The sequence below is a fragment of the Cetorhinus maximus genome, chromosome 30 (genome assembly GCF_964194155.1).
Source record: "Cetorhinus maximus chromosome 30, sCetMax3.hap1.1, whole genome shotgun sequence".
Taxonomy (NCBI): domain Eukaryota; kingdom Metazoa; phylum Chordata; class Chondrichthyes; order Lamniformes; family Cetorhinidae; genus Cetorhinus; species Cetorhinus maximus.
In genome coordinates, this window is record NC_135908.1 from 18,211,413 (window position 1) to 18,238,904 (window position 27,492).

General features: G+C 41.9%; 1 protein-coding gene and 1 pseudogene across 2 annotated transcripts in view; both read left to right on the forward strand.

Moving 5' to 3' along the window:
- The window catches only part of LOC144670111 (fibrillin-1-like), a 580,847-nt gene that overhangs the window by 297,494 nt on the left and 255,861 nt on the right, over positions 1 to 27,492 (forward strand). For both annotated transcript variants that reach the window (XM_078532542.1, XM_078532544.1), the window contains exon 16: positions 6,415 to 6,567. In XM_078532542.1, coding sequence (XP_078388668.1) covers positions 6,415 to 6,567 — 153 coding nt within the window. The remainder of the gene's footprint in view (positions 1 to 6,414; positions 6,568 to 27,492) is intronic.
- LOC144670153 (U1 spliceosomal RNA) lies at positions 18,058 to 18,208 on the forward strand (annotated as a pseudogene).

Genomic DNA, 27,492 nt, shown 5'->3' on the forward strand with positions numbered 1-27,492 from the left:
TGATTCTTTTCTAGGATTGGCAGAGAGTAGTAGCAGAAAGGCAGGTCCTAGGCATGCCAATTGTATTGGATCCTAGATTTGAGTTTCCACTGAGAATTGGCAGGGAAGACATGCTGCTAATATTTTGATCCTGCAGACCTGAGAGAGGGTGTTCCAAAGCTTTTGGAAGCCACTTTCCATTTGCTAACCTCTGAGTCTCCAACACTGTAAATGTAATAAATGAAAGAGTACCACATATATAAACAGTGGGAGCACAGAATGGAGATAATGAAGAATGAGTGCTAACTGGGGAATTTGATGCAGATGGGAACTCAATGTGGAGGGGATGGCAGAAAGTGCTTTTTATACCTCTTTTCAGTCTGCAGTAGCTGGTGAGTGTTCAAAGGCATTAATTAGAGGAACATGGCTGCACTGAGAAGGTACGTCTCGGGGTTTTAGGGTGAGGCAGGATCGCAGAGCACTGGGTGGGGATGGCATCTTCTGTCAGGCAGACAGCATGGAAGGAAGGGTGTGTAACATCTTGAAAGGGGTGGGGATGCATACAGATATGTTCCTTTTGTCTTCTCCATGGCAATGCCTCAACCAATCAGAATCAACTTGCCAACCAAGTAGCACCCTTTTCTCCTGTCATATAAATTGTTGTGATCATTTGAAATTTGGCTTTCTTGCATTTGTCCTGATGAGTACAAGATGAAAAGCTTTAACAACATATTTCTCTTTTCAGCAATATTCAAGTTCTATACTACAAATTTATTAGTTATGATGACCTGTGTGCTTTGGGAAAAGCCTGTATTTTCTTTCATATGATGTGTCCTTTAGGACCAAAGGTAACTAACTGGGGAGTTTTGTGAAAGAAAGCTACGAAGGAAAAGGTAAATAGAAAGCTAATTGCGGTGGTGTTGGATTCCAGTGTTATGGAAGGCTGATGGTAAATGCCAAGCTGCCCAAATCCCAGAGGGAAACTTGGAGCTGCTGCCACAACTATTTTTGCAATTTGTACCTATTTCGAGATGCAGGCTTTGAATTCAGTAAAAGAAGACCACCAAGCCTTATAGGTTTCTTACAAAACTAAATTAAACCTTTAATAATAGAAGAGATGATTTTAAGCACATACATAGATCTACAAGTTACTGCTATGATAACTTCTAAATGCCCCAATTAATCTAAACCCCAGTTACACCTCCATTAAGGCAATAGTGAAACACACAGATTTTAAAAGACCCAGGCAAAGTAACATACAATACCCTGAACAGTCAAATTCAAAGTGAGTTTTTCTCAGCTTCAGTTCCTTATAGACAGCAGCTTGAGGCTTAGATGCTGGAAGCTTTTCATACTTGTTAGATCTTAGAATTCCCTCCCTTACACACAACCTTCTCTACCTTTTATACATATTTCCTCCTTTGAATGCAAATTCCCATTGCTTCACTAAGTCTTTGGACTTTTACCTCTCTAATAATAAAATCTATCTTAGTACCAATTTTACAGGTAATCTTCGGGAAAAATAAACACACTGTTTCTTAACTTCTCCTGGTTAAGTGTAACATTTCACTCCCTCTTTTGAGTGATTTATTTAAAAATGCAAGTGTTCCCTTTACACAATATATTCTGAACGTCCCCCATGTTTACCAATATAACATTTCAAACCTAGCTTATCTTCTGATACACCAAAGCTTTCAGACAGCTGCCTTTAATTTAATTAAGTTCGCCCCCTCCACACAGACACACACAAACACAGACTCCACTATTAATCTACTTTACAATAAATTCCAATAACATTATGAAAATTATTATACCTTCCTGACATCCAGTCTGTCTTGCGGCAGACTGTTCAGAACAGAGCCTGCAGTTCAGCACAGAACCTGTATTTCAGCATTGGTCCAGATGTTGAAGCAGAGCTTTGACAATATAGCAGAGAACCTGCAGTTCAGCACAGAACCTGTATTTCAGCATAGATCCAGGTATTGAAGCAGAGCTCTGAAAATATAGCAGAGATTATGTTACTATGTGTTTTAACAGTTGAAAAGAACAGAGAGCTTAAGATCAGAAGAGCAAGATATTGTGCACTGGACAAGACCCACTCTGTTTCAGTGTTGCCAGACCATATAAAGGGATCTTAGAAGGGAGTCTCTGGGAGACTCAAGTGAGAGAGGATATGTAGACATGTGTCTTGTTCATTGTAACCGTGTGCAGGGACTTTGGATGGAATACAGCTGCTGGTGAATGTGACTCGGGCTGAAACAATTGGGAAGTGAGAGATTCTACATAATGGAAGCTGAGTTGGAAAACGTATGAGATTGCATGTGATGCCATGTTTGTGCAGGAAGTAATGCGAGTACTTATAACAATGGGAGGCGCATCTTTATTGTATGGACTATTTAAAGTGAAATTTTTATTTGAAATATCTTTCATCTGTTAATTAATGTTTGACCTATGTTGATTTTAGTTGGTTTAGTTGGTTTAAAAGTTTTAAAAAGTAAAATCTTGTCCACAGGTTTTATTTCTGTTGGTGTCATGGGGATTTCTTACTTTAAACAAGCTATCAGTCTCTACAGGGCTCGTAGCTAATTGGGGGCTCATCCAGGATCTTGAAAACAGGAAAATAGATATGCTGGAGTTTTCCAGAACTTAAACAAACAAGATTTCACATTTACTTTTGCCATATACAGTGAGAAATCAACTTGTCTACTTCTATTGCTCAGGCATTTTTGGAGAGAGATGATTTGCCTGTTAGTGCCTTAAAATAGTTAATGAAAGTTAATTTGAAGGCTGTAGCAGAGGAATTAGGGGTTGAATTGAAATCAGGAGATGGGAAAGTGGAGATTGAAGTACTGGCACTTGAAACTTAAGGAAGGAAAGGACTTGCCTGTTACTGTTCAGGTCAAAATTAGAAAAAGAGAGAATGAAATTCAAATGAGAGAGAGGGAGAAATGCAAAAACTTGAATTCAAAAGAGAAAGGGAATGTGAGAGAAAAATTAGTGAGGAAAAAGCTAAGAAGTGAGAGAGAAATGAAAAAACTTGAAGTAGAATTGGAAAACAAATGGTTTAAAGCTTGTGCATTGGAAGGGAGTACTGAGGATGGCCCAGAGCCAACACCTTGTACTTTTGATTTAGCGAAGAATATTTGCCTGGTGCTTGTGAGGAAGGAGTATAAATGTACTTTGTGTAATTTGAGAAAAATGGACAGTGCTCCTACAGAGTATTTTCATAGGAAAAGCTTTGAAGGTATACTCATCTCTTTCAGAAGAGCAATCAAGTAACAATGCCAGAGTAAATAATGCTGTTCTCAATGCCTATGAGTTAGCACCAGGAGCCTACATGCAGAAATTTGAAAAGAAAACAGAGTCAGACTTTCGATAAATTTTCTAGAGAGAAGCAATTGGTGTTTGATGGGTGGATGAAGGTTGAGGAAGACTTTGAGAACTTTAGACAATTAATTCTCATTTAAGAATTTAAAAATTGTGTCCTTTGGGAATAAAGTCCCACCCAGACGAATGTAAAATTTGTAAAATAAAAGATGCTGCAGAAATAGGGGATGATTAACAAATTGACTCACAGGCATATTAGTAACAGGTCCCAGTTTGGAAACTTGCGGAGAACTAGACAGATCAAGCATTTGATAGTGAAAAGAAGTCTGGCTCTGGTGAGGAAGAATGCCAGAGTGAAAAGACCCGCACTTCTGAGGTTAATGACAGAGAAAGTCCAGAGCATAAGTTTGATTTGAAGGGTCAGATATGTTATTCTTGTCATAAAAGAGGACATGTAAAGGCAGAATGTTGGAAATGGAAAAGCAAGCCTGCAGCCTCAGTACAGTTGTACAGTGTCCTTCTAGAAAATATCCTAGAAGGGCTAGCTAAAGAGAAACCAGTAGGTTCTCCAATGTTTACTGATGGAGTAAATCAGGGTGCAAGAAATTCTAGAAGTTTTCTGTCTAAGGGTGAAGTGCTTAGATACATTAGTATCTGAATCCTCATCTAAATCATTTATATAGATTGAAAATAGCTGAGGCCCCTGCACTTATCCTTGCGGCACTCCATTAGTCACAGTATCTGGTGAGGCAGTCTTCCTTAGAGATAGAGGAGCAACATAGTCAGTGATGGTGGCAGATGACATAAAACTCTCTCCAAGAAGTTAACTGACTAAAGTAGTATTGATACAGGTTGTTGATTTTTTAAAAATCATTTACCCGTTCCTTTGTGTAAGGTTAATTTAAAATATGGCTATGTCACTGACCTTGCATAATTTAAAGATTAATATGTTTTAGGATTGCAACTTGTGGTTTATAAGATATTATTCAGATTTGGGAGACGGTAATTTTAAATGCGGCATAGGTGAAAGAAAATTTGATCTGGACTGCTTATCAGATAGGCCTCAGGGAGTTGGGGGTGATGTATTTGCATGGATAGATAATGGACTGGAAGTAGAGTGTAGGGATGAATAGAGCATTTTCAAGTTGGCAAGCTGTAACTAATGGAGTGTGGCAAGGATAAGTGGAGGGGCCTCAGCTATTTACAACCTATATAAATGATTTAAATGACGATTCAGAGGCTAATGTATCTAAGTTTGCTGATGATACAAAGCTAAGTGGGAATGCAAGCTGTCAAGAGGACACAGAGAATGCAAAGAGATATATACTGGTTGAGTGGGCAACAAGGCGGAAGATGGAGTTTAATGTGGATAAGTGAGAGGTTGTTCACTTTGGTCATAAGGATAGAAAAGCAGAACATTGTTCAAAAGGTGTGAAAATTGTAAGTGTTGATGTTCATAGAGTCTTGGGTGTACTGGTACAAAGAACACAAAGTTAGCATGCAGGCGCAGCAAGCAATTAGGAAATCAAATGGCATGTTGGTCTTTATTACAAGGTGGATTGGAGTACAAGAAAAAGAAGTCTTGCTACATTGTACAGGGCTTTGGTGAGACCACTCCTGGAATACTGTGTGCAATTTTGGTCTCTATACTTAAGGAAGGATATAATTGCATTGGAGGTGGTGCAGTGAAAACTCACTGGCTTGGTTCCTGGGATGAGAGGGAGGTCCTGAGTAAATTTTGTCTAGATTCTCTGGAGTTTAGAGGAATACGAGGTGGCCTCATTGAAACATTCAAGATTCTGAAGGGGATTGAGATATTGTTCCCATTGGGGAATCTAGAACAAGGGGACAAAGTTTCAAGATAAGGCTCCAATCATTTAGGACAAGATCAGGAGAAATATCTTCACTCAAAGGGTTCTGAATCTTTGGAATTCTCTACCCCCAAGGGTTGTGGATGTGTCATGATTGAATATACTTAAGGCTGAGATAGGCAGATTTTTAGTCTCAGGGAATCAAGCGATATGGGGAGCAGTTGGAACAGTGGAGTTGAAGCCCAGGATCAGCCATAATTATTCTCAATGGTGGAGTAGGCTCAGCAGGCCGTATAACCTTTTCCTACACCTATATCTTACGTTCTTATGTAAGTTATGTAAAGGAACTACAAGTGGAAAGAAACTGCTTAGCTTGGCTGTAACAGTGAGATCCTTAATTCTTCCTGTACTGCAAAGGACTCCGAGGTGCTGGCATTCATTGCAAAATCACTTTAATCTACAGACTGCCTATGAACTGGCAGTTCTCCAGCCTCCTAGGCCCCATTTGTTCTTCATGCACCATATGCCTATTATGAAAAGATCTAGGTTGGACTCTCAAAATTTGCCACTTGCTTCTTTGATCTAGCTGCTATTCTTCTTGCCGATATTGCCTGCTTGCTGCACTGCTGCCATTGCATTTTTAAATAGCTAGTTTTTCTGACAAAGGGTCTACACCTGAAATATTAACTTACTGTTACCTCCACTGATGCAGACTGACCAACTGAGTGGTTCCAACATGTTTGTTTTCCTGATTTCCAACTTTTGCAGATTTTTGATCTATTTTCAATCTTCACCTACATGACAATCATTCATCTTTGTGGCCTATTTCCCATCTCTACCAAATTTCTATGTTTCCCCATTCCCTCCTCCCACCAGCACCACAACCATCCCAATAGCTCTTGGACATTTCAGATTAGATTTACAGAGCCTACATAACGTTTGGAATACAAACTATCTAACTCTGTAGTTTACAACATAGCGCCAAGACATAGTTGAAAACAGAAGACCTGCCCTGTCCCACTGTTGGTGGCACCCAAGTGCCATTGGAATCTCAGTTCCTATGGCTCTTTGCATTGCCTCTGTTAAGTGCTTGAAGGTCTCCTTTATGTCTTAACAACCTAAATTTCTCTCTAGGCCTTTAAAACCATAATCTTTCATGTCTCTATTTAACCATTCATCGCTGAGTATAATTTTTTTTGCCTTGCTCCGTTTCGCTTTCCTAAATCTTGATTTGTTTTATGACCTTTCCTCACCCACAGTAAATGATTACCATTTTAATATTTATTTTGATCTACAGATACTCATATGAGAAGCACCTGCTATGGTGGATACAAGAGAGGCCAGTGTGATCGGCCATTACCAGGAGCCTTCACCAAATCTCACTGCTGCTGTGCCAATACTGATCACGCCTTTGGAGAGCCTTGTCAACCTTGTCCGGCAATAAATTCTGGTGAGTACTTTGCTGGGTGAAACTGTTGACAAAAAACCTATGTTAATTTATTATGTTGATCAGTAATTAGTAAGACAAAATGTAAAAGCCTGAATATAGTTTTAAAATTTCAAAGAAGAAAAGGCAACTGTAACATACTGATTTACAAAGTAAATCATTAATACCAGTTACTTATTTCTCAAACCCATATACATTTACATTTTAAAACGTTGAAAAAGCAAATTTCTGCTCAGTCAGTTCTTTCAGCTTTACCAGTTGGGTGTTACTAAATCTAAACCAAAGTAAACAGAAAAACTTAATTAAGACAATTGATAGCAATATGTGGGGCACAGCTTGAATCCTAGTACAAATGCATAATCCAGTTATTAAAAAAGAAAGATTTTGTGCTGAGTCCTTGACAAAATAGGCTTTAGAGAACAAAAATAATATATCTGCCTTGAGTTGGAGTTTGCACAGTTATTGAGCTGCTCAGGTATGACCAATCATAGTGTAAATGTTTAGTGCAGAAATATTGTAAAACCATGTGCAGTCACAATCCTTATTGTATATGGCGCAATGTCTGAAGCCTTTTGTCAGCTGTCAGAACCACTTTCCAGTGAGAAGGGAAATGCCCAAATCCATGGCCCATTCAATCCCTAGCAGTGGTAGAGTTGCTTACATCCAGACCCTACATAAATTCTTTAATCCTATGGCTGCTGATGTTCTACACTGTCTTCATATGCTAAAGAATACATACTCAGGAAATCCAAAAGGCACATCTTGAAAAGAAACTTTCACTTTGGCATTGTGACTTCAGAAGAACGGGCTATACTGACATCCTAGTGTTCATCTCCTGCTTTACATTCTCACCAGTAACATTCTTCAAATGTTAGACAAAAGCAGAGCAGTCAAACTTGGCAAGCTCTACAACATTAATAGCCCTATTATAGTGGTGATTTATTTTCATAATAGAGGCTTTGCTGTATTATTTAATACATTATATGAATGGAAAATCAATTAAAGAATTGTATTGAATTTGAAAACATTATGACAAAATTGTTTTATTTAGTGATCTTTGTTATAATTACTGCCCTTATGAATGCATTGTTTATGTTGTAATGTGTCAGAAATCATTAGCTAACCTTAAAAGACAAGCTGTTCGATTGTTTGAAAGCAGTGTTGTGTTGATGTAGCCATTTTTTCACCTGAGGTTCAATTTCTTTTTTAGTGCATGCCAGATTTATGTGAGTGCCTCACAGCTCCAGGGACCCGGGTTCGATTCTGACCTCCGGTGTCTGTCTGTGTGCAGTTTGCATGTTCTCCCCATGTCCACATGGGTTTCCTTCCACCATCCAAAGATGAGTTGGTTAGGTGGATTGGCTAAGATAAAATTGCCCCTTAGTGTGTGTGTCTGTGTCTGTGTGTTGTGTGAGTTTGTGCCCTGTGATGGACTGGCATCCTGTCCTGGGTGTACCCTGCCTAGTGCCCATTGCCTGTCAGGATAGGCTCCGATTCCCTGCGACCCTGAATTGGATGAAGCAGTTCTGGAAAAGTGAGTGAGATTCATATAAGTGATGTTTTAAATAAGTTAGAATTCAAATAGATTTCAAATAAATTTAGCTAAATAACGCACACAACTTGATGCAGATTTGTTCACCAGTATACTGAAAGTAGCTCACAGAGGAGCTCACAGTGGATCTTAGATGGAAATTTCTCAGACTGTGCAGCAGGCCATTTGTCATTTCCTCTATTGTTGCTGCCAGCTTCACTATGACTGCTCTCAGCTCATTGTACAGCAAGAAAGGAAGCGTTGCAAGGAAGTTTGTAATCTAGGAAATTTTAGTAGAAATTAAGGCTAAGCGTAACTGATTTGGGCTCAACCAGCCAGCATAGCTTCACCATCTACAATACCTCCATTGTCATTGTGACATTAATTCGAGTTGTTAGCAGAATCAATGGAAGGGGAGTAAGGATTGGATAGGAGAAATCGGAGTTGGAAATTGAGCAGGCAAAGGAACAACAACAGGGAAGTTTTTGACAGAAGGAAATGAGAAATCTGAGCTATTCAGCAAGCCAGTGAATATCTTAGAACATAGGAACTGATTTTTCTTGCTATGCATTGACGAGTACAGCATACTAAAGATGCATGCTGCATCTGAGGGGAAGACTGTCAAACGTTTGCATAGTTTGGGCAGACACTTGACACCCAGGTCACTTTTGTACTTGTACAGGTGGCATTGAAGCTACAGCCAAGAATTGGATGTTGGGGTGCAATAAAGAAGAAAATCAATGCATGAGTGAGATTTTTATTAGGATATCTGAAACATAGAAGAAAAATGGGAATCTTGAGACATTTTGGCCAAATACTTTAGGTGCTATAGAGGTGACCAAGGTGCAGTCTTAAGCTGGAACATCATCTTAGCTCACATTTAGCCCAAGACACCATCTTGGAAAAGGTGTTGAAGACAGGGCTCGAAACACCTGCCCAGAACTGAAGACTCTTGATGAAGAGTCATATGGACTCGAAACGTTAACTCTGACTTCCTCTCCACAGATGCTGTCAGACCTGCTGAATTTTTCCAGCAATTTTTGTTTTTGTTAATTATGTGGCTGGTCAGACCTGCTGAGTTTTTCTAGCAATTTTTGTTTTGTTTCAGATTTCTAGCATCCACAGTATTTTGCTTTTATATCAGCCATATAAATACTGTAGCTATAGATCAGGCCAAAGGCTGGGGATTCTGTAGCGAGTAACTCACTCCTTGACTCTCCAAAGCCTGTCCCACCATCGACAAGGCACTAATGAGGAGCCTGATGGAATGTCCGCCCCTTGTTGGTTGAGTGCAGCTCCAGGATTGCTCGAGCTGCTCGACACCATCTAAGACAAAGCAACTCTTTTAATTGGCATGGGATCTGTCATTTAAACATTCACTCCCTCCACCACCAGCGCCCAGCAAGATGCACCAATGCAACCCGCTGAGCCTCCTTCAACAGCACCTTCCAAACCCGCGACCTCTGCCACCTGCAAGAGCAGCAGAGGCATGGAAACACTACCCCTGCAAGCTCCCCTCCAAGTCGCTCCAACGCTTGGTCTATATTGCCCTCATTCCTTCACTGTAGCTGGGTAAAAATCCTAGTACTTAATCACTAACAACATTGTGGGTGTACTTAAACCACAAGGACTGCAACGGTTCAAGAAGGCAGCTTGCCACCACCTTCTCAAGGGCACTTGGGGATGGGCAATAAATGCTAGCTTTGCCTGTGATTTCCACATCCCAAGAATGATTTAAAAAGTGCAAATTGGTGTAAATAACATTGGCGAGGTATATGCGTGGCTCAAAGATTGGTGTGGGAGAAATGGGTTCCAATTCATTGGGCACTGGCACCAGTACTGAGGAAGAAGAGAGCTGTTCTGTTGAGACAGGCTTCATTTGAATCATGCTGGGACCAGTGTCCTGGCGAATCATGTAACTAGGGTTGTAGATAGGAGTTTAAACTAATTAGTTGGGGGGGGTCGTTCAGTTGAAGTGAAGTTTAAAAACATCAAAAAGAAATGAGAGGGCAGAGGTGCAGGGTAGTGAAGAGGCAAACGATAACCAAAGTGTGACAGGAAGGGGCACAAAATATAAGCAGAAGAGTGCAACAGAATTAGAATGAGTAATAATGGTAAAGAGTCAAAGCTTAAGGCTATTTATCTGAATGCACGCAGCATTGTAACAAGATAGATGAGTTGATGGCACAAATAGAAATAAATGGATATGACTTCATAGCTATTAGAGAGACGTGGTCAGGGTGGCCAAGACTGGGAACTCAATATTCAAGGGTATTTGACATTCCAGAAAAATAGGCAAAAAGGAAAAGGAGGTGCGGTAGCTTTGTTAATAAAGGAAGGTATCAATGCGGTGGTGAGTAATGATATAGGTGTAATAGATTATGATGTGGAATCAGGTTTGGGTGGAAATAAGGAATAACAAGGGGAAGAAGTCACGGGTGGGAGTCGCCTATAGACCCCTGAAGAGTTGCCTCAATGTAGGACAAAGTATAAATCGGTAAATAATGGAGGCGTATAAGAAGGGCACTACAATTATCGTGGGTGATTTTAATCTACATATTGACTGGACAAATCAGATTGGCAGGGGTAACATGGAAGACGAACTTGTAGAGTGCATCAGAGATTGTTTGTTAGAGCAATATGTTGCAGAACCTACCCGGGAATAGGCTATTTTAGATCTAGTAATGTGTAATCAGGAGGGATTAATAAGAGATATCGTAGTTAAGGATCCTCTAAGGGGTAGTGATCACAACATGGTAGAATTTCAAATTCAGTTTGAGGGTGAGCAACTTGGGTCTCAAACCAGTGTCCTTAACTTAAAATTAGGGTAATTACAGCATTATGAAGAGAGAGTTGTCTAAAGCAGGTTGAGAAAATAGACTAAGGGGAAGATCAGTGGATGAGCAGTGGCAGACATTTAAGCAGATATTTCATTACGCTCAGCAAAAATTTACTCAGTCAAAAAGAAGGACTTGATAAGAAGGATGAACCATCCATGGTTAATAAAGGTGGTCAAGGAGAATATCCAATCAAAAACTAAGGCATACAAAGTAGCAAAAACTAATGGTAGGCCAGAGGATTGGGAATTTTTTAGGAACCAGCAGCGCTTGACTGAAAAGCTAATAAAGAGGAAGAATATTGATTTTGAAAGTAAATTTTTAAATAAGAAATATAAAAACAAACAGCAAGACCTTCTGCGGGAATGTAAAAAGACAGTGGCTAAAGTGAACGTGGGACCCTTGGAGGATGCGACTGGAGAATTGATAACGGGGAACAGGGAAATGGCAGATAATTTAAACCAATATTTTGCATTGGTCTTCAAAGTTGAAGAGCACTATAAACATCCCAAATATATCAGATAAGCAAGGAGCTAATGGGAGGAAAGATCATGTAACAATCTCTATCACGAGGGACAATGTATTCGACAAACTAATGGGACCAAAGTCAGACAAGCTGCCAGGACCTGATGACCTGCACCCAAGGGTTTTAAGGGAAGTGGCTGCAGACATAGTGGAGGCATTGGTTGAAATATTCCAGAACTCACTGGATTCAGGGAGGGTCCCAGCGAATTGGAAAACCGCTAATGCGATGCCCCTGTTCAAGAAGGGAGAGAGACAAAAAGCAGGAAACTATAGGCCAGTCAGCCTAACATCTGTCGTTGGGAAAATGCTAGAGTCCATTATTAAGGAAGAAATAACAGGACATTTAGAAAAGCTTAACACAATCAAATAGAGTCAATATGGTTTTGTGAAAGGGAAATCATGTTTGGCAAATTTGCTAGAGCTCTTTGAGGATATAACAAGTAGAGTTGATAAAGGAGAACCAGTAGATGTAGTGTATTTGGATTTCCAGAAGGCATTCGAAAAGGTGCCACAAAAAAAGGTATTGCTCATGATATTGGGGGTAATGTATTTTTAACATGAATTGAGGATTGGTTAACACATAGAAGACAGAGTGTTGGGATTAATGGCTCTTTTTCAGGTTGGAAAGATGTAACTAGTGGAGTGCCACAAGGATCAGTCCTGGAGCCTTAATTATTTTCTATCTATATTAATGACCTGGAGGAGGGTGCAGAGTATAATGTATCCAAATCTGTTGATGATACAAAAATAGGTGGGTGGGCATGTTGTGATGAGGACATAAGGAATCTGCAAGGGGATATAGATAGGTTGAGTGAGTGGGCAAAAACTTGGCAGATGGAGTTTAATATAGGGGAGTGTGAGGTCATGTACTTTGGTAGGAAGAATCAAAAGGCAGATTATTATTTAAATGGGGAGAGACTCCAAAAAAGTGCAGCACAGAGGGATCTGGGTGTTCTTGTGCATGAAACTCAAAAGGTTAGCATGCAGATGCAGCAAGTAATTAAGAAGACAAATGGAATTTTGGCTTGTAATGCTAGGGGGTTGGAGTTTAAAAATAGGGAAGTCTTGTTACAACTGTACAGGGTGTTGGTGAGGCTGCACCTGGACTACTGTGTACGGTTTTGGTCCCCATATTTAAGAAAGGATATACTGGCATTGTGAGGATTCTGAGGGGGCTTGACAGGGTAGATGTTGAGAAGATGTTTCCACTGGTGGGGGAATCTCGAACTAGGGGACATAGTTACAGAATAAGGGGACACTCATTTAAAACTGAGATGCGAAGGAATTTCTTCTCTCAGAGGGTAGTGAATAACTGGAATTCTCTACCCCAGAAAGTTGTGGAGGCTAGATCGATGAATGTATTTAAAGAAGAGGTAGATTGGTTTTTGAACATTGGAGAGTTGTGGGCTATGAGGAGCTGGCACGAAAAAGGAGTTGAAGCCTGGGGCAGATCAGCCATGATCTTATTGAATAGTGGGGTAGGCTTGATGGGCCAAATGGCCTACTCCTATTTCTTATGTTCTTAAGAGTAGCTGGCTACTAGGTGACAGTTAACCTCTGACGCCACTATTGGGGAAGGAAACAGTCAAAGGAGTTCAATTGCTAATTATTAGTTAACAACTTAAGTACCCATTTGGTTGTATAAAAGGGATAACAGGTGAGACAAGTAGGTTTGGTAGAGTTTTATGCACTAAAAGTAAAAGTCTGTTTGAAGAAGCCAGTCTTGGTCTCAGTCTTCCTTGCCAAACAGCTATTGGACCTTAACAGTGGTAACAGAGGATGGTTGCCGCTTGTAAGTAAAAGATTGTAAACTAAGCTTTCTTCTGGCAAAAGACTTTATTTGGAGTTAACCTTGAGAAGAATGGTTTAGAGTAACTTTGGAGAATGGCTAAATCAAAATGTAAAGTTTCAGGGGCTGAATACCCACTGATGTTCTCTGAGAGTGAACCCTATGAGCAATGGAAGAATGAAGTAACTATGTGGACGCTGGTTATGTCCTTGCCGAAGAAAAAACAAGGATTGGCATTGGCACCTTCGTTACCATACAAAAGCAAAAGAAGATGCAAAGTATTTTTGGAGTTGGAGCCTGAGCATTTGAACACAGATGATGGTTTGGAAACATTATTAGATTTTGTGGATAAAATCAACCAGAAGGATGACTTATTAAGTGCTTACGAAGTGTGGTCAGATTTTGACAAATTTAGAAAGTTGGAGGATAGTTCCATAGAAGATTACATAACAGAATTCAGTAGACTGTATGCAAGATTGCAGAGGTTCCATCTAGAAATTCCCCAATCAGCGCTGGCATTTAAGTTACTAGACTGTGCCAGAGTATCGAATATGGACAGCTTCTAGTTCTGACAGGAGTTAAATTTGCAGAAAGACACACTACTAGAACAAATGTCAGAAGATCTAAAAAAATTCCTCAGAAAACCTTCCTTTCCAGCAGCATTCATGGCGCAAATGAGCCATTTGGCAGTAAGACAGAAAATAGAGGATACAATGTTAACAGGATGGTGAGATCGTTTAGAAACAGGACGCAGACGTCAGTACGAAAGGAGATTTGTAACTAGAAACAATGAGGACAGAAACACCTTTGACAATTATGGCAGGAGAAAAGAATTAGGGAATTACAACAAAAGAATGAACCCCAGAAACGCCAGGTTGTGGTCAATTGATGTTTTAGATGTGATTCAAAATACCCTTATGCAATGAACTGTCCTAAATGATATAATGAGATGGTCAATATTAAACGTGAGACAGAAGACTCAGGAGATATTGACCAAAAAGGGGGCATTGTATTAGTTACAAGAAGTTTCACCCTGGTGATGAATGTCTTGGTTGCAGAGTCCTTCAACTGTGCGGCGCTAGATAGTGGATGCACATCTACAGTCTGTGGAATAGACTGGTTAAAATGCTACCTGGACTCCTTAAATGACCAAGGACTGGAATAAGGTTAAAGAATTTGAGAGTTCCACCAGTTTTAGATTTGGAGATGATAATATCCTGAAATCTTTAAAAAGGGTAGTGATTCCCTGTAAGATAGTTGGAGTCAATCATTTCGTCAGCACACATGTAGTGCCCAGCGAAATACCATTACTGTTGAGCAGACCATCGATGAAGAAAGCGCAATTGAAGCTTATCATGGAAAATAACAAGGCCATTGTATTTGGAAAACCTGGGGATTTACAATTTACACAATCTGGACACTATTCCTTTAATAAAACCTAACTTTTCTACTAAGGAGATTAAAGAAGTGTTATTAGCGTCAGGGGATAGGAATTTAGAAGACAAAAAGCAAACTATTAAAACTGCATCAGCAACTTGCCCACCCTTCTTCGCAAAGATTAAAAATTTTGCTAAGGGTTGCAGAATAAGGGATGGAGAGTACACTAACCTTAGAGAGGAGATAAGCGATGGATGTGATATGTGTAAGAAATACCGAAGGACACCATCACAGCCGATAATGAGTTTGCCCTTAGCAAGAGGTTTCAATGAAGTTGTGGCGAAGGATTTAAAGTTGTAGGATAAAGAAAAGAACATTTTTATTTTACATTTCGTAGATTTGGCAACAAGGATTATCCAGTTGACAATCATATACAGTAAAGAAAATAATTGTGGACCAGGTAATGAAGAAGTGGATAGGGACCAGATTGGGGCCACCAGTGAAATTCCTCACTGATAATTGAGGGGGAATTTGATAACAATGACTTTCGGGATATGTGTGAAAACATGAATATAATAGTTATGAATACAGCAGCAGAAAGTCCCTTTAGTAACAGTGTGTGTGAAAGGTGATAGATGAGATGCTTGGTAAAATATTAGGAAATAGACCAAGCTGTAAATTAACATCAGCTCTAGCATGGGCTGACCGTGCCAAGAATTCACTGCAGATGGTTGGGAGCTATAGCCCATATCAGTTGGTTTTTGGTAGAGCCCAAAAATTCCTTTAGTCCTGAATAATCATCCCCCAGCTTTGGAGGGAACTACAATTAGTTCTACCTTTTCTGAGTATTTAAATGCACTACAGGCCGTAGAAGAGCGTTTGTTAAAGCCGAAGTTTCAGAAAGATTTCGGCAAGCTCTAAGACATAATACGACCATCGGAAACTATTTTCAATCAGGGAGATATGGCATACTATAAAAGAGAAGGACTTAACGAGTGGAAAGGCCCGGGAAAGGTTATAGGTAAAGATGGTAAATCAGTCATTTTACAACATGGGAACCAGACTATTAGGGTGCACTCATCAAGGTTAGTTGGTGCGGACTACAAATTTGCAGGTTCGGAAAGTGTTGTCGGAAGGGACGAGGAACCATGTACTTCTCATACTCATATGTTGCATGATTGTGAGGACCAGGTAGCTGAAGTTGACAGGGTATCTGAAGATCGAGACAGTAATTCAGACAAACAAGATGAGGTGATTTGTCCCAGAGGACAACTGCCAAAAGTTGGCACTAATGTTGCATACTTGCCAGAAGGGGCTAGTCAGTGGCAGAATACAATGATTGTAGGCAGAGCAGGGAAGGCCACTGGAAAATATAAAAAACTGGTTAAATGTATAAGATAAAGGACAGGAGGTTAGATCTATTGATTGGGAACATGAAGTACAAAAATAGAAGGCACGGAAACACAGCATCAGTTCAGACAGTGGGTCTGGGAGTGAACATGCCTCTAGCAAGAGATCGCGGACTGTTGAAAGAACATCTATAAATGGGAGATGGAGATGAAACAGAAACAGTCCGGAGCATGATAGAAGGCAGGATAGAGGATGTAGCTTAACAAGGTCAAGGAAAATGGCGTAGACTGGTAATGCTACAAGGAGCAGAAGTCCATGTGATCGAGAAGTCTTAGTAACTTCAAACAAATTAGATGATAAGTTAATAATGGATGCCAAACAATGACTACATAGTTGGAAAGAATTTGGGCTATACACAGAGGTGCTAGATAGGGGACAACCAGCTCTGTCTCATAGATGGATATGCAAGGAAAAGGTGCTTCCTGATGGGACTTATAAAGCTAAAGCCAGGTTAGTGTCACGAGGGTTGGAAGAAAAATTGGGTGACCAGGATATAAAAGTAGATTCACCTACGGCAGGAAAAGTTATACTGAAGATCTTCTTGGCTCTATTGGCTACAAATGCCTGGGACTGTTATTCCATTGATATTAAAGCTGTCTTTTTGCAGGGACATCAACTTCAAAGGGAAGTTTTTTTCCGTCCGCCGAAAGAGGCGCCAAACGCGGAGGGGACTCTCGGAAAGCTAAATAATAAAAAATAAATGTGTATCAGGCTTAAATGGCACCTCCAGAGTTTGGTATTTTTCAGTGAGATCAGTTTTGTTAAAGTTGGGCTGTCTTCAGTTGGAAGCAGACCCGGCAATGTTTTATTGGCACCATGGAGAGAATCTTGCAGGCTTTATGATGCATGTAGATGATTCTTTTGTGGGGTGGTAGTAGCGAATTTGAAATGGTTGTCATTAATGGGCTCAGAACGGAGTCTAAGATTGGAAGTCAGGCTTCTGGTGCGTTTAAGTACATTGGATTGGAAATCAGGCAGAGCAGATCACACATCCTTTTACATCAGCAATCCTACTTGGAGAACATCAATCCCATTGCAATTAGTCGTGGTAGGGCTTCCCTGAAAGATACAGTGGCTTCTGAAAGGGAAAAAGAGAAACTCAGAAGTCTAATTAGGCAACTCGATTGGCTAGGCAAACAAAAAAGGCCAGATGTCAGTTTTGATATTTTGGAATTGAGCAATAAATTGAATGATCCCAAGGTTGAAGAATTATTTGGGCAAACAAAACAGTGACAAAATTATAAATGAGGCAGTGAGTTTTGAAATTCCCATATTTAGGTGATCTTAGAAAAATGAAACTGATTGTGTTTAGTTATGCATCTTATGCAAATCTATGTGATGGATTTTCAAGTGCAGGAGGATTTAGAATATTTCTCATGGGGGAAAAAGGCAAATGATGCCATTTGACATGGGAATCTAAAAAGATACGAAGAGTTGTAAAAAGTACGTTGGCAGCGGAGACTCTTGTCCTTGTTGAGGCGGTAGATATGGCATTCTTTATATCAAAGATACTGACAGAAATTTTAAATGGGAAAGGGTATTCGGGAACGGTACCTATCAAATATCTTACAGATAATAAGTCACTGTGGGAAAATGTTCACTCTATGAAGTGCATTAATAAGAAGAGATTGCAAATTGTCATTGCAAGCTTAAAACAGATGCTTGAGAATAAGGAGATTACCAAGGTCAAATGGATTGATAGCAGCTTCCAATTATCTGGCTGCTTCACCAAAAGAGGAGCAAATTCCAAGAAGTTATTAGAGATCCTCAAAGAGGAACGACTTTTTCTTTAAGAAAAAAAGGAAGAATACTCCTTTTGTGTGGACACATCTATTCACATGTATTTTTTAAGGAGGGGAATAAGGTGAATTTATTGAATGAAAAATATATATTTTTTTTGTGATTATATAAACTTAAGGATTACTTTCTTTTTAAGAAGAGGGGAATCTGTTGGAGAAGGAAACAGTTAAAGTAGTTCAATTGCTAATTATTAGTTAACAACCTAAGTACTCATTTGGTTGTATATACTTACCTAACAGAGGAGAGACCATGATCATGAAGGTGGTTCTCCCAGGACGAGGCTAGCCCATTGCATTTCGGATGTGTTGATGCCTGCAATGTTCCCAAATGCCGACCGCAAAATTTGTGGTAGCGGGGGACTGCGTCGTGTTCTAAAAAAATAATATAAAAGGGATAATGGGTGAGACAAGAGTTTCATGTCCTAAAAGTAAAACTTTGTTTGAAGAAGCCAGCCTTGGTCTCAGTCTTTATTGCCAAACAGCTTGATCCTTAACATCCATAACTTATGATTCCCTTGCGAATTCCCCAGACACCAGCTGAGCACAGGTACAATGAGACCCACCAAGAGTATCATTGAGCAGAATGTTGGGGTCTTAAAACAGAGGTTTACATGCCTTGATCAGTCATGACATGCCCTGCAGTACCAAACAGAGGCAGGATTTGTTGCAATTTGCTGTATCCTCCACAATCTGACGATCATGACTGACTGGCTGTTACCTCAAGCAATTCTACAAGAAGGTCAAGCTCAGAAGCCACAAGAGGAAGAGGAGTTTGAAGAAGAGAAAGGGGGGAACCAGGACAGCCTGCAGGAGACACAAACTACTATATAACTGAAGCACGCTTTTGCAAGATATGTGCTCCATCATCAGACTCTGGAGGCACACTGTTGCCACATGATGTATCTTCCATGGCTTATGGAAGGGGAGGCGGTTGCATGGTGGTAATGTCACCGGACTAGTAATCCAGAGGCCCGGGCTAGTGCTCTGGGGACATCTGTTCAAATCCCGCCACGGCAGCTGGTGGAACTGGAATTAAAAAGCTAGTAATGATGACTATGAAACCAGTGTTGATTGTCATAAAACCCCATCTGGTTCACTGATGTCCTTTAGGGAAAGAATCTGCTGTCCTACATGTGATTCCAGACCCACAGCAATGTGGGTGACTCTTAAAGCCCTCTGAAATGGCCTAGCAAACCATTCGATTGTATCAAACCGCTACAAACCCTGCAAAAAGGAATGAAACCGGACGGATCACCGGGAATCGATGTAAGCTCTGAAAATGACATCAGAAAACTCAGTCCTGTGAACCCTGCCAAGTCCTCCTTACGAACATCTGAGGGCTTGTGCTAAAATTGGGAGAGCTGCCCCACAGAACAGTCAAGCAGCATCCTGACATAGTCATATTGTAGTAGATCACATTTCTACTTCCCTTTAGCTCTGAAGAAAGGTCATACAGACTCGAAACGTTAACTCTGTTTCTCTCTCCACAGATGCTGTTAGATCTGCTGAGTTTTTCCAGCATTTTCTGTTTTCATTTCAGATTTCCAGCATCCACAGTATTTTGCTTTTATCTTAGTTTATAACTAAAAATGAGGTGTCAACCCATTGAAGCTACAGCACAAGACTACTTGCATGCCAAACAGTGAAAGCAGCATGCGATAGACAGAGCTAAGCGATCCCACAACCAAAGGATCAGATCTAAGCTCTGCAGTCCTGCCATATCCAATCATGAATGGTGGTGGACAATTGAACAACTCACTGGAGGAGGATGCTGCACAAATATCCCCATCCTCAAGGATAGGGGAGCCCAGCACATCGGTGCAAAAGACAAGGCTGAAGCATTTGCAACAGTCTTCAGCTTGAAGTGGTGGCTTCCTGCTGAGGTCCCAAACAACACAGATGCCAGTCTTCAGCCAATTCAATTCCTTCCACATGATATCAAGAAACAGCTGAAGGCACCAGTGAGTTGTTCAATTGTCCACCACCATTCATGATTGGATATGGCAGGACTGCAGAGCTTAGATCTGATCCTTTGGTTGTGGGATCGCTTAGCTCTGTCTATCGCATGCTGCTTTCACTGTTTGGCATGCAAGTAGTCTTGTGCTGTAGCTTCAATGGGTTGACACCTCATAGCAAAGGCTATGGGCCCCGAAAGTATTCCAACTATGCTGCTCGAGACTAGTGCTCTAGAACCAGCCATGCCTTTAGCCAAGCAGTTCCAGTACAGCTACAACACTGGCATCCACCTGGCAATGTGGAAAACTTTCCACGGGTATGTCCTGTCCACAAAATGCAGGACAAATCCAACGCGGCCAATTAGTGCCCCATCAGTCAACTCTTGATCACCAGTGTCATCGACAATGCTATCAAGCGGCATTTACTCAGCAATAACCTGCTCACTGTTGCTCAGTTTGGATTCCGCCAGGGCCACTCAGCTTCTGACCTCATTACAGCCTTGGCCTAAACATGGACATAAGAGCTGAACTGAGGAGGTCAGATAAGAGTGACTGCCCTTGACAGCAAGGCAGCATTTGATCGAGTGTGGCATCAAGGAGTCCCAGCTATATTGGAGTTAATGGAAATCAGAGGGAAAACTCTTCACTGGTTGGAATCATACCCAACACAAAGGACAATGATTGCGGTTGTTATAAGTCAATCATCTCAGTCCCAGGACTGCAGGAGTTCCTCAGGGTAGTGTTCTAGGCCCAACCAGCTTCAGCTGCATCATCAATGACCTTCCCTCCATCATAAGGTCAGAAGTGATGATGTTCACTGCATGATGTTCAGCACCATTCCCAATTCCTCAGGTACTGAAGCAGTCCGCGTCCATATGCAGCAAGGCCTGGAACTTGGGCTGATAAGTGGCAAGTAACATTCGCCAGGCAATGGCCATATCCAGCAAGAGAGAATCTAACCATCACCCCTTGACATTCAAAGGCATTACCATCACTGAATCCCCATTATCAACATCCTGGGGATTACATTGACCAAAAACTGAACTAGACCAGCCATATAAATACTGTGGCTACAGGAGCAGGTCAGAGGCTGAGAATTCTGTGGCGAGTAACTCACCTCCTGACTCCCAAAGCCTGTCTACCATCTACAAGGCACAAGTCAAGAGTGTGATGGAATACTCTCCACTTGCCTGGATGAGTGCAGCTCGCACAACACTCAAGACACTTGACACCGTCCAGGACAAAGCAGCCCGCTTGACTGGCACCCCATCCACTACGTTCAACATTCACTTCCTCCACCACCCACACACACGGAGGCAGCAGTGTGTACCATCAAGATGCACTGTAGCAACTCACCAAGGCTCCTTTAACAGCACCTTCCAAACCCACAAACTCTACAACCTAGAACAGGCTTGTCCGACCTTTTTGCGTGCAGGGGCCACATTTCAATTTTTCTCACAGTTGGGTGGTGGAGGGGGGGCCGGGTGGGGTGGCAATGAGCCAATTTTGGAAAGATGAGGTTTGACACAACGCGTGAATTTTTTTTTTAAATGCTGGCGCTTAAAAAGAAACAACTTGCTGAGCAAAAAAAGTGGGTGATAAATAAAGACGACCATTTGAGTGTGAAAGGGTGAGCGTGTGCATGTCCAGTTCAGTCCTAGTCTCAGGGTGTTCACTCACTCACCCTCGACCCCTGTGAGAATGGGTGAGAGTGCCATTAGGTGTGTGGGAGTGAGGGTGAATGAGAACCCGGAAACTGGCAGTGAGCCAGACATATATTTTCCCCTCCTTCTCACACACTGCCCCTACCCCCCACATGCACCTCTCACTCACCTAGCTACCCTCTCTCAATCACCCAGCCACCCCCTTTTACTCACCCAGCCACCCTCCCTCACTTACCCACACTCACCCAGCCACTCTCACTCTTACCCTCACTCACTCAGCCATCTTCTCACCTCTCACTCAGCCACCCTCACACACTCTTTCACTCTCACTCAGCCACCCTCTCACACACTCACTCACTCAGCCACCCTCACCAAATCGGCTCTCATTGGGGGAGGGGGGGGGTGGGGTGTAGGTGCAATGAGAGCGGCGGAGAGACCTGGAGCGAGGCCTGAGGCCAAGCGGCATCCAAATGCCAGTGCCCGCCGAGGGGAGGGCTGAGAACCAAAGGAATGTGTGGAGAACCAGAGCTAGTCATGGGAAATGTGGGGGACAGCCAGGGGAACGCAGGGAGAACCGGGGACAGTCAGGGGAATGCGGCTGCAGCCAGGCCAGAACACCGGGAGTTGGGGTGAAGCACCCAGAGCCACGGGAAAGCTTGCTGAGTGGGGCCCTGCGTGCTGCAGAGCCTCCCGCTCTATCTTCACAAGCTCACAGCTGCCGGTGTACACTGATTCTCCAATCACAGTCTGTTTCTCTCCCATGCTTGCTGCTGATAGGCTCACTATTGAGCTTATCAGCAGCAAACATGGGAGAGAAGCAGACTGTGATTAGAGGAGCATTCCCCTGCAGAAATCTTCAAACTCTCTGACCCCTCTTACCAGAATTTTCAACAATCATTCGGGGAGCCACATGCAGCCTGCATGTCATGGGTTGGGCAAGCCTGACACAGAAGGGATAGGACAGCAGACACATGGGAACACCACCACTGGAAGCTCCCCTCCAAGCCACTCACCATCCTGATTTGGAAATATATCGTCGTTCCTTCACTGTCACTGGGTCGAAATTCTGGAACTCCCCCCCTATCAGGGTGTACCTACACCACATGGACTGCAGTGGTTCAAGAAGGCAGCTTACCATCATCTCCAAACACAATTAGGGATGGGCAACGAAAATGCTAGCCTAATCAGCAATGCCCACGTCACGTGATAGAATAAAAAAAATTAGGAGATTCATCTGCACGTAGTCCTTCCATTCCCTTTTCCAGAAAGATCACAAAAAAGGCCACTGATTCCACCACTGTGCAGTTACCTTAATAACTATTTGTGTATATCTATTACAAACAATGCAAACATGATACGAATATTAAACTATCACTATAGATAGATAGCGGCTATCAAAAATGTTCTTGCGTAACCTAGTGCTTCTACAAAGTGCAACCCTGGTAACAGCTGCAGGGGATGTGGATAGCTGCTGAGAATCTGAAGAGGACAGTTCAGATGTCCTCCTGTGTTGCCCTCAAGAGGCTGTGAGCCATGATGGCCTCGCTTCAGACTGCACAATCACAGCATGAGCTTCAGCACCCTGGGGTATGGGCAATGGTGGGGTGGAAACATCAATGCTGGCATCCAGAGAGAGGCCAGTAGGTTCTTGCTCAATGATTCTCATGCCTCTACCTCAGGTCCTTTGTTCAGCTTGCCCAGTGATCTGGGGGAGGACAGATCTGTGGATGTCAGACATCTTTCATCCGAGGAGCCCAGAGCCATCATGCTATCGTAGCAGCAGCCTGAACTCCCATTGCAGCAGTTTTCCACACCATGCAAGCTGCAGCTGAAGCTGCAACCTCAGATACTGAATGATGTCAGGCTCCTCAGGTCGCTGACTGGAAGTGATCAGCCTCTCTAATGCAGATGAATCCCAGGTTCTGCATCCACAGACCAAGATGCATGCAGAGGATCCTTTATTCCCCCTCAGCCATGACTTGTAATTTTCTGACAGGCTCACAATTGTATTAAACATTTGGTTTGTCACACCAATCAACATTCTTCTGAAGTTTGGTCCTTTGAGGTCCTATGTGACTTTGGTCCCACCTCTAGCTCCTGCTGCCGGAAAGGTAGCACCTCTAGTGTCCTTTTCACTCTGTGTGACTGCTGCTCAGGAGTGCTCTGTCCACCCTACTGTGAGCTTCCCTCTTCTAAGCTAGCTTCTAAGTTACACATGGTGCTGATTTCTGAGATGGTACCTGTGATAGTGGTAGCCATTGACACAGTGCCTCACTCTCCTCCTCAAAAGGGCTAGGTAGGTTTATTCATATTGAACTTGCTAGTGGGCAAGGTGGATTTTACTCCTGGGAGCCTGCCATGATAAAGCTGGAAGGGTTAGGGTGCATAGAAGAGGATTTGTGTGACGAAACCATATGGAGCTTGGGAGTAAGAATAACTTTGGGTGCTTTAATATCATGAATAGTTCTACATCTGTAAGGAAGCCTGAATACCCACCTACCTTTAGGCATGATGGTCCCTACTCTGTCTCTGGCCATAGCACCTCCACTCCCCTCTGATCACTGCCTATATTGCCTTTTCAAGGGGAGTGCTGTCATGCAGACATGGTTGACCTCCCCGAGTCAGGTCCTATTGCTGCCTGTTATGTGTAATTTTTTGCTGGAGAAGAAAAATTGGTGATTGTGAATGAGGGTATTTTCAAGTGTATTTGTTTGTGTGTGACGCCCCACATCGAAGAGCTGTAAGGTTCACAAATTGTTGAAGTTGGTAGAGCAGGGTGAGCAAGTGATTAACAATGCATACGGGATTCTGGGCTTTATAAATAGAAGCATAGAGAACAAAAGATAGGAAGTTATGATGAGTCAGTATAAAACATTGGTTCGGTCTCAACCAGAGTGTTGTGTCTAATTTTGGGCACCATACTTTGGGAAGAATGGCTCCAGGGATAAGACTTCAATTATGTGGATAGATTGTTGAAGCTGAGACTGTGTTCTTTCAAAAAGAGAGGGTTGAAAAGGGATTTAGTAGAAGTGCTCAAAATTATGAGGGGTCTGGACAGAGTGGACAGGGAGAAATTATCCACATTGCCATAAGGATCAAGAACAGGAGGATACTGATTTAAGGTGATTGACAAAAGAATCAAAGGTGACATGAGAAAATGAGGAAAGTGAGGAAGAGAGGCAGGAAGAAGTAGGGATGTCAGTGTATTGTTAGATAGTGAATGAAGTGTGTTTAGGTTGTGATGCTGGTGGTGGTAATGGTGTAATAATTGAGAAATATACTTGACTGATGGGATTTGGCTTTGGCCACCCGTAACGAGCCATGTCCTGGGGCGAGGGCTTCTGGCTGTGATCTTCTGGCTGATCTGGTCCTACATGTGGCAAATCAGCTGCCTTTGTGGCCTCCTTTCCACGGCAGGTAGAGGACATCTCTTCTCTTCTCTAATTCCTCCACTCAGACCTTCAGGGTTACATCAGAGAACCTGGACAACCTCTCTCTTGTTCTTTGAACCATTCATCCACTCCCAGCCACCACCCTCCAGACCTTCTGGGGAAGTAGGTGAGTGCAGGCTACATATACAGCTCCAGGAAAATTGCTTACAACCAACTTCAGTCCGTGCTGGCATGTTGGAATTATGATAACCATTATTAGCCCAAAAATTGCAATCTAAATTCTGACTTTTAAGAGGACACAGGATCCTCGTAGTGTCTGTTTTCACCCTTTGATAAATAACCCCCTATAGTACAATAAGGGGAGAGAGAAAGATACATACACTTTGGGAAGTGGAGAGAGAAGAGTTGGACAAAAGATTGGATTGAGTGAATTGCGAGAGATTAGGGATTTAGATATTCAGAAATATTCTGCCATCTGGAATGATTTGGATAAGAAGTTCTATTCTAGCTTAACTAGGCCTGCAGCTTTTAAAATAACAGACCGATTTCATTGTTTTTTATCTCAGGAGTTAATTACTGAGAACAGAGTAACTTGTGTGGTCTATGACATTTTGGATGTTACAGAAACTACAGTAATAAAGCGAAATGTTTTAATTTCAGTCCTCCTGCTGTGAAACCAGCAGGAAGTGTATCTTTTTAATCTATTGTTGATTGACAAGTTGTTGACATTTTTGTGGTGCTAATTTGTCATAATTATTCAAACAATTACATTCCTGTATGTTTTTGTTATTCACAGTATTTATTTACACAACTTAAATTACCTACACCTTTGACTTGGCTGAAAAGAAGTGAGCTCTCAAGAAGCTAAAATAAAAAGCATTTTCACCATTGGAGAAAAGCTGAGATAACTTAAAAGCAATTCTTAAAGCTTCAACTTCTCTGTAATTTAGTGAACTAACTGCTTTGGAATAAACGTTTACGCTCTCCCACGTTAGTACCAAATTAGCAAATTATAAAGCTAGTGCTGCAGTGACCCATAGATGGTGACATTTTTCACGTTTAAAGAAATCTTCACCTACAGCAATTTATAAAAAACAGGTCTCCCAAGAGTTATCTAGACTTCGTTTTTTTTTGAAACTGCACTGCAGCATCATTATTTTGTAAATTGCGTTATAAGTAGTTGCCTTGATGTGGCTCTAACCAAAACTTACAAAAAAAAGATGCTCCTCATGATTTCACTTTAAATGTTTGCTGTTGCAGTGCTGAATGGTGCTGGCTAGACGTAAACAGTTTTGCTGATGACAAGTTGAGGATTATGTTTTTTTTTAAAAGTCTAGTTTGACTCAGCAGTTTTCCGGTGGCAGATATACATTTCATTCCAGCTTGTTGCAGAGTTACACATAGTCAGTCACAAGCCGAGTCTGAAACTGAGGTAACAATATCAAAAGATTACAAAATAACTCTGTGTGTCAAAAAAAATTACCAGTTGCTCCGATATATTTAATCTATATAATCTGCCTTAAACTTCTCAGGTGGCCACAGAGCTTAATATTCTCAGAAAACATTGGCCCAGAACTTCAGATCTCCAATGGTCATACCCCTCCTAGATGCATTACGGGACCTCTCAGAAATCCCAACGCACTGACTGCGCAGGAATTGCCTGGGAAGTTTGGCTTCTGATGGGCAATTCACCTCCATCCAAAACCCTCCAAAAAAAAAAGTCTCCAATTTATAGAGTCAGAGACTTCAGAAGGTTCTCTGACTTACTTCCCTGGATAGTTACCCAGGAAATGTTAGACAGAAAAAAAAGCAGTTCTAACTCCTGGGTAATTGTACATAATCACTCACACTGACTCCCTGCCTGGCCCCCCGAGACCCCAAAACCACTATTACCACCACCGCCCCCCCCAATCCTCTGACTCCTCCCGACCCTATGACTCCCCCGGACCTCACCACCCTACCCAGTTGGCACATCCAGCCTGCCATCCTACCTACACTGCCACCTACCACCCTCCACCCAGCCCACTCTGCCACCTGTGTACCACCCTACCCATTTCCCTCATTCACACACTTTCACTAAAAGAGTGAAAAGCTATTTAAATGTCCCAAAGTCCACTGTTAGTGAATGAAGATGGAGCAAAATACAACAGCTAGTACTTTAAAAAGGGGGCGTGGTTTGGCTTCCCCCGATGATCCTGCTTTACGAAGAAGGACTCAGAGAACAGGTACGCTCTGAGGCCTGATTCGGAAGTCTGGGCCAGAAATGTGGAGCTCTGGCGTTGAGTAAAAAAATAGTAGCGGAGTGACAATCCAACAGTGATTGCCACTCCTCTGAAGGTGCACCCGCTTGTAAAATTGCAAAAGTGTTCTCATCCAGATTATGCAAACATTATCAGCAGAGGGGACACGGCAGACAGCCGGTCATTCCCATAGATGTAGTTTTTTCTATTTATCACTTTTTGCTTCTTTCTGCCTTTTATCCTGTTTAAAATTTTAATACTATTTCATAGAATCATAGAATGGTCACAGCATAGAAGGTGACGATTTGGTCCATCATCACCATGCTGGTTCTCTTCAAGAGCTACTCAGCTAGCCTCACTCTCCTGCCCTTTCTTTAGGAAAGTGGACTAGCAGAGTTGCTAGTCACTG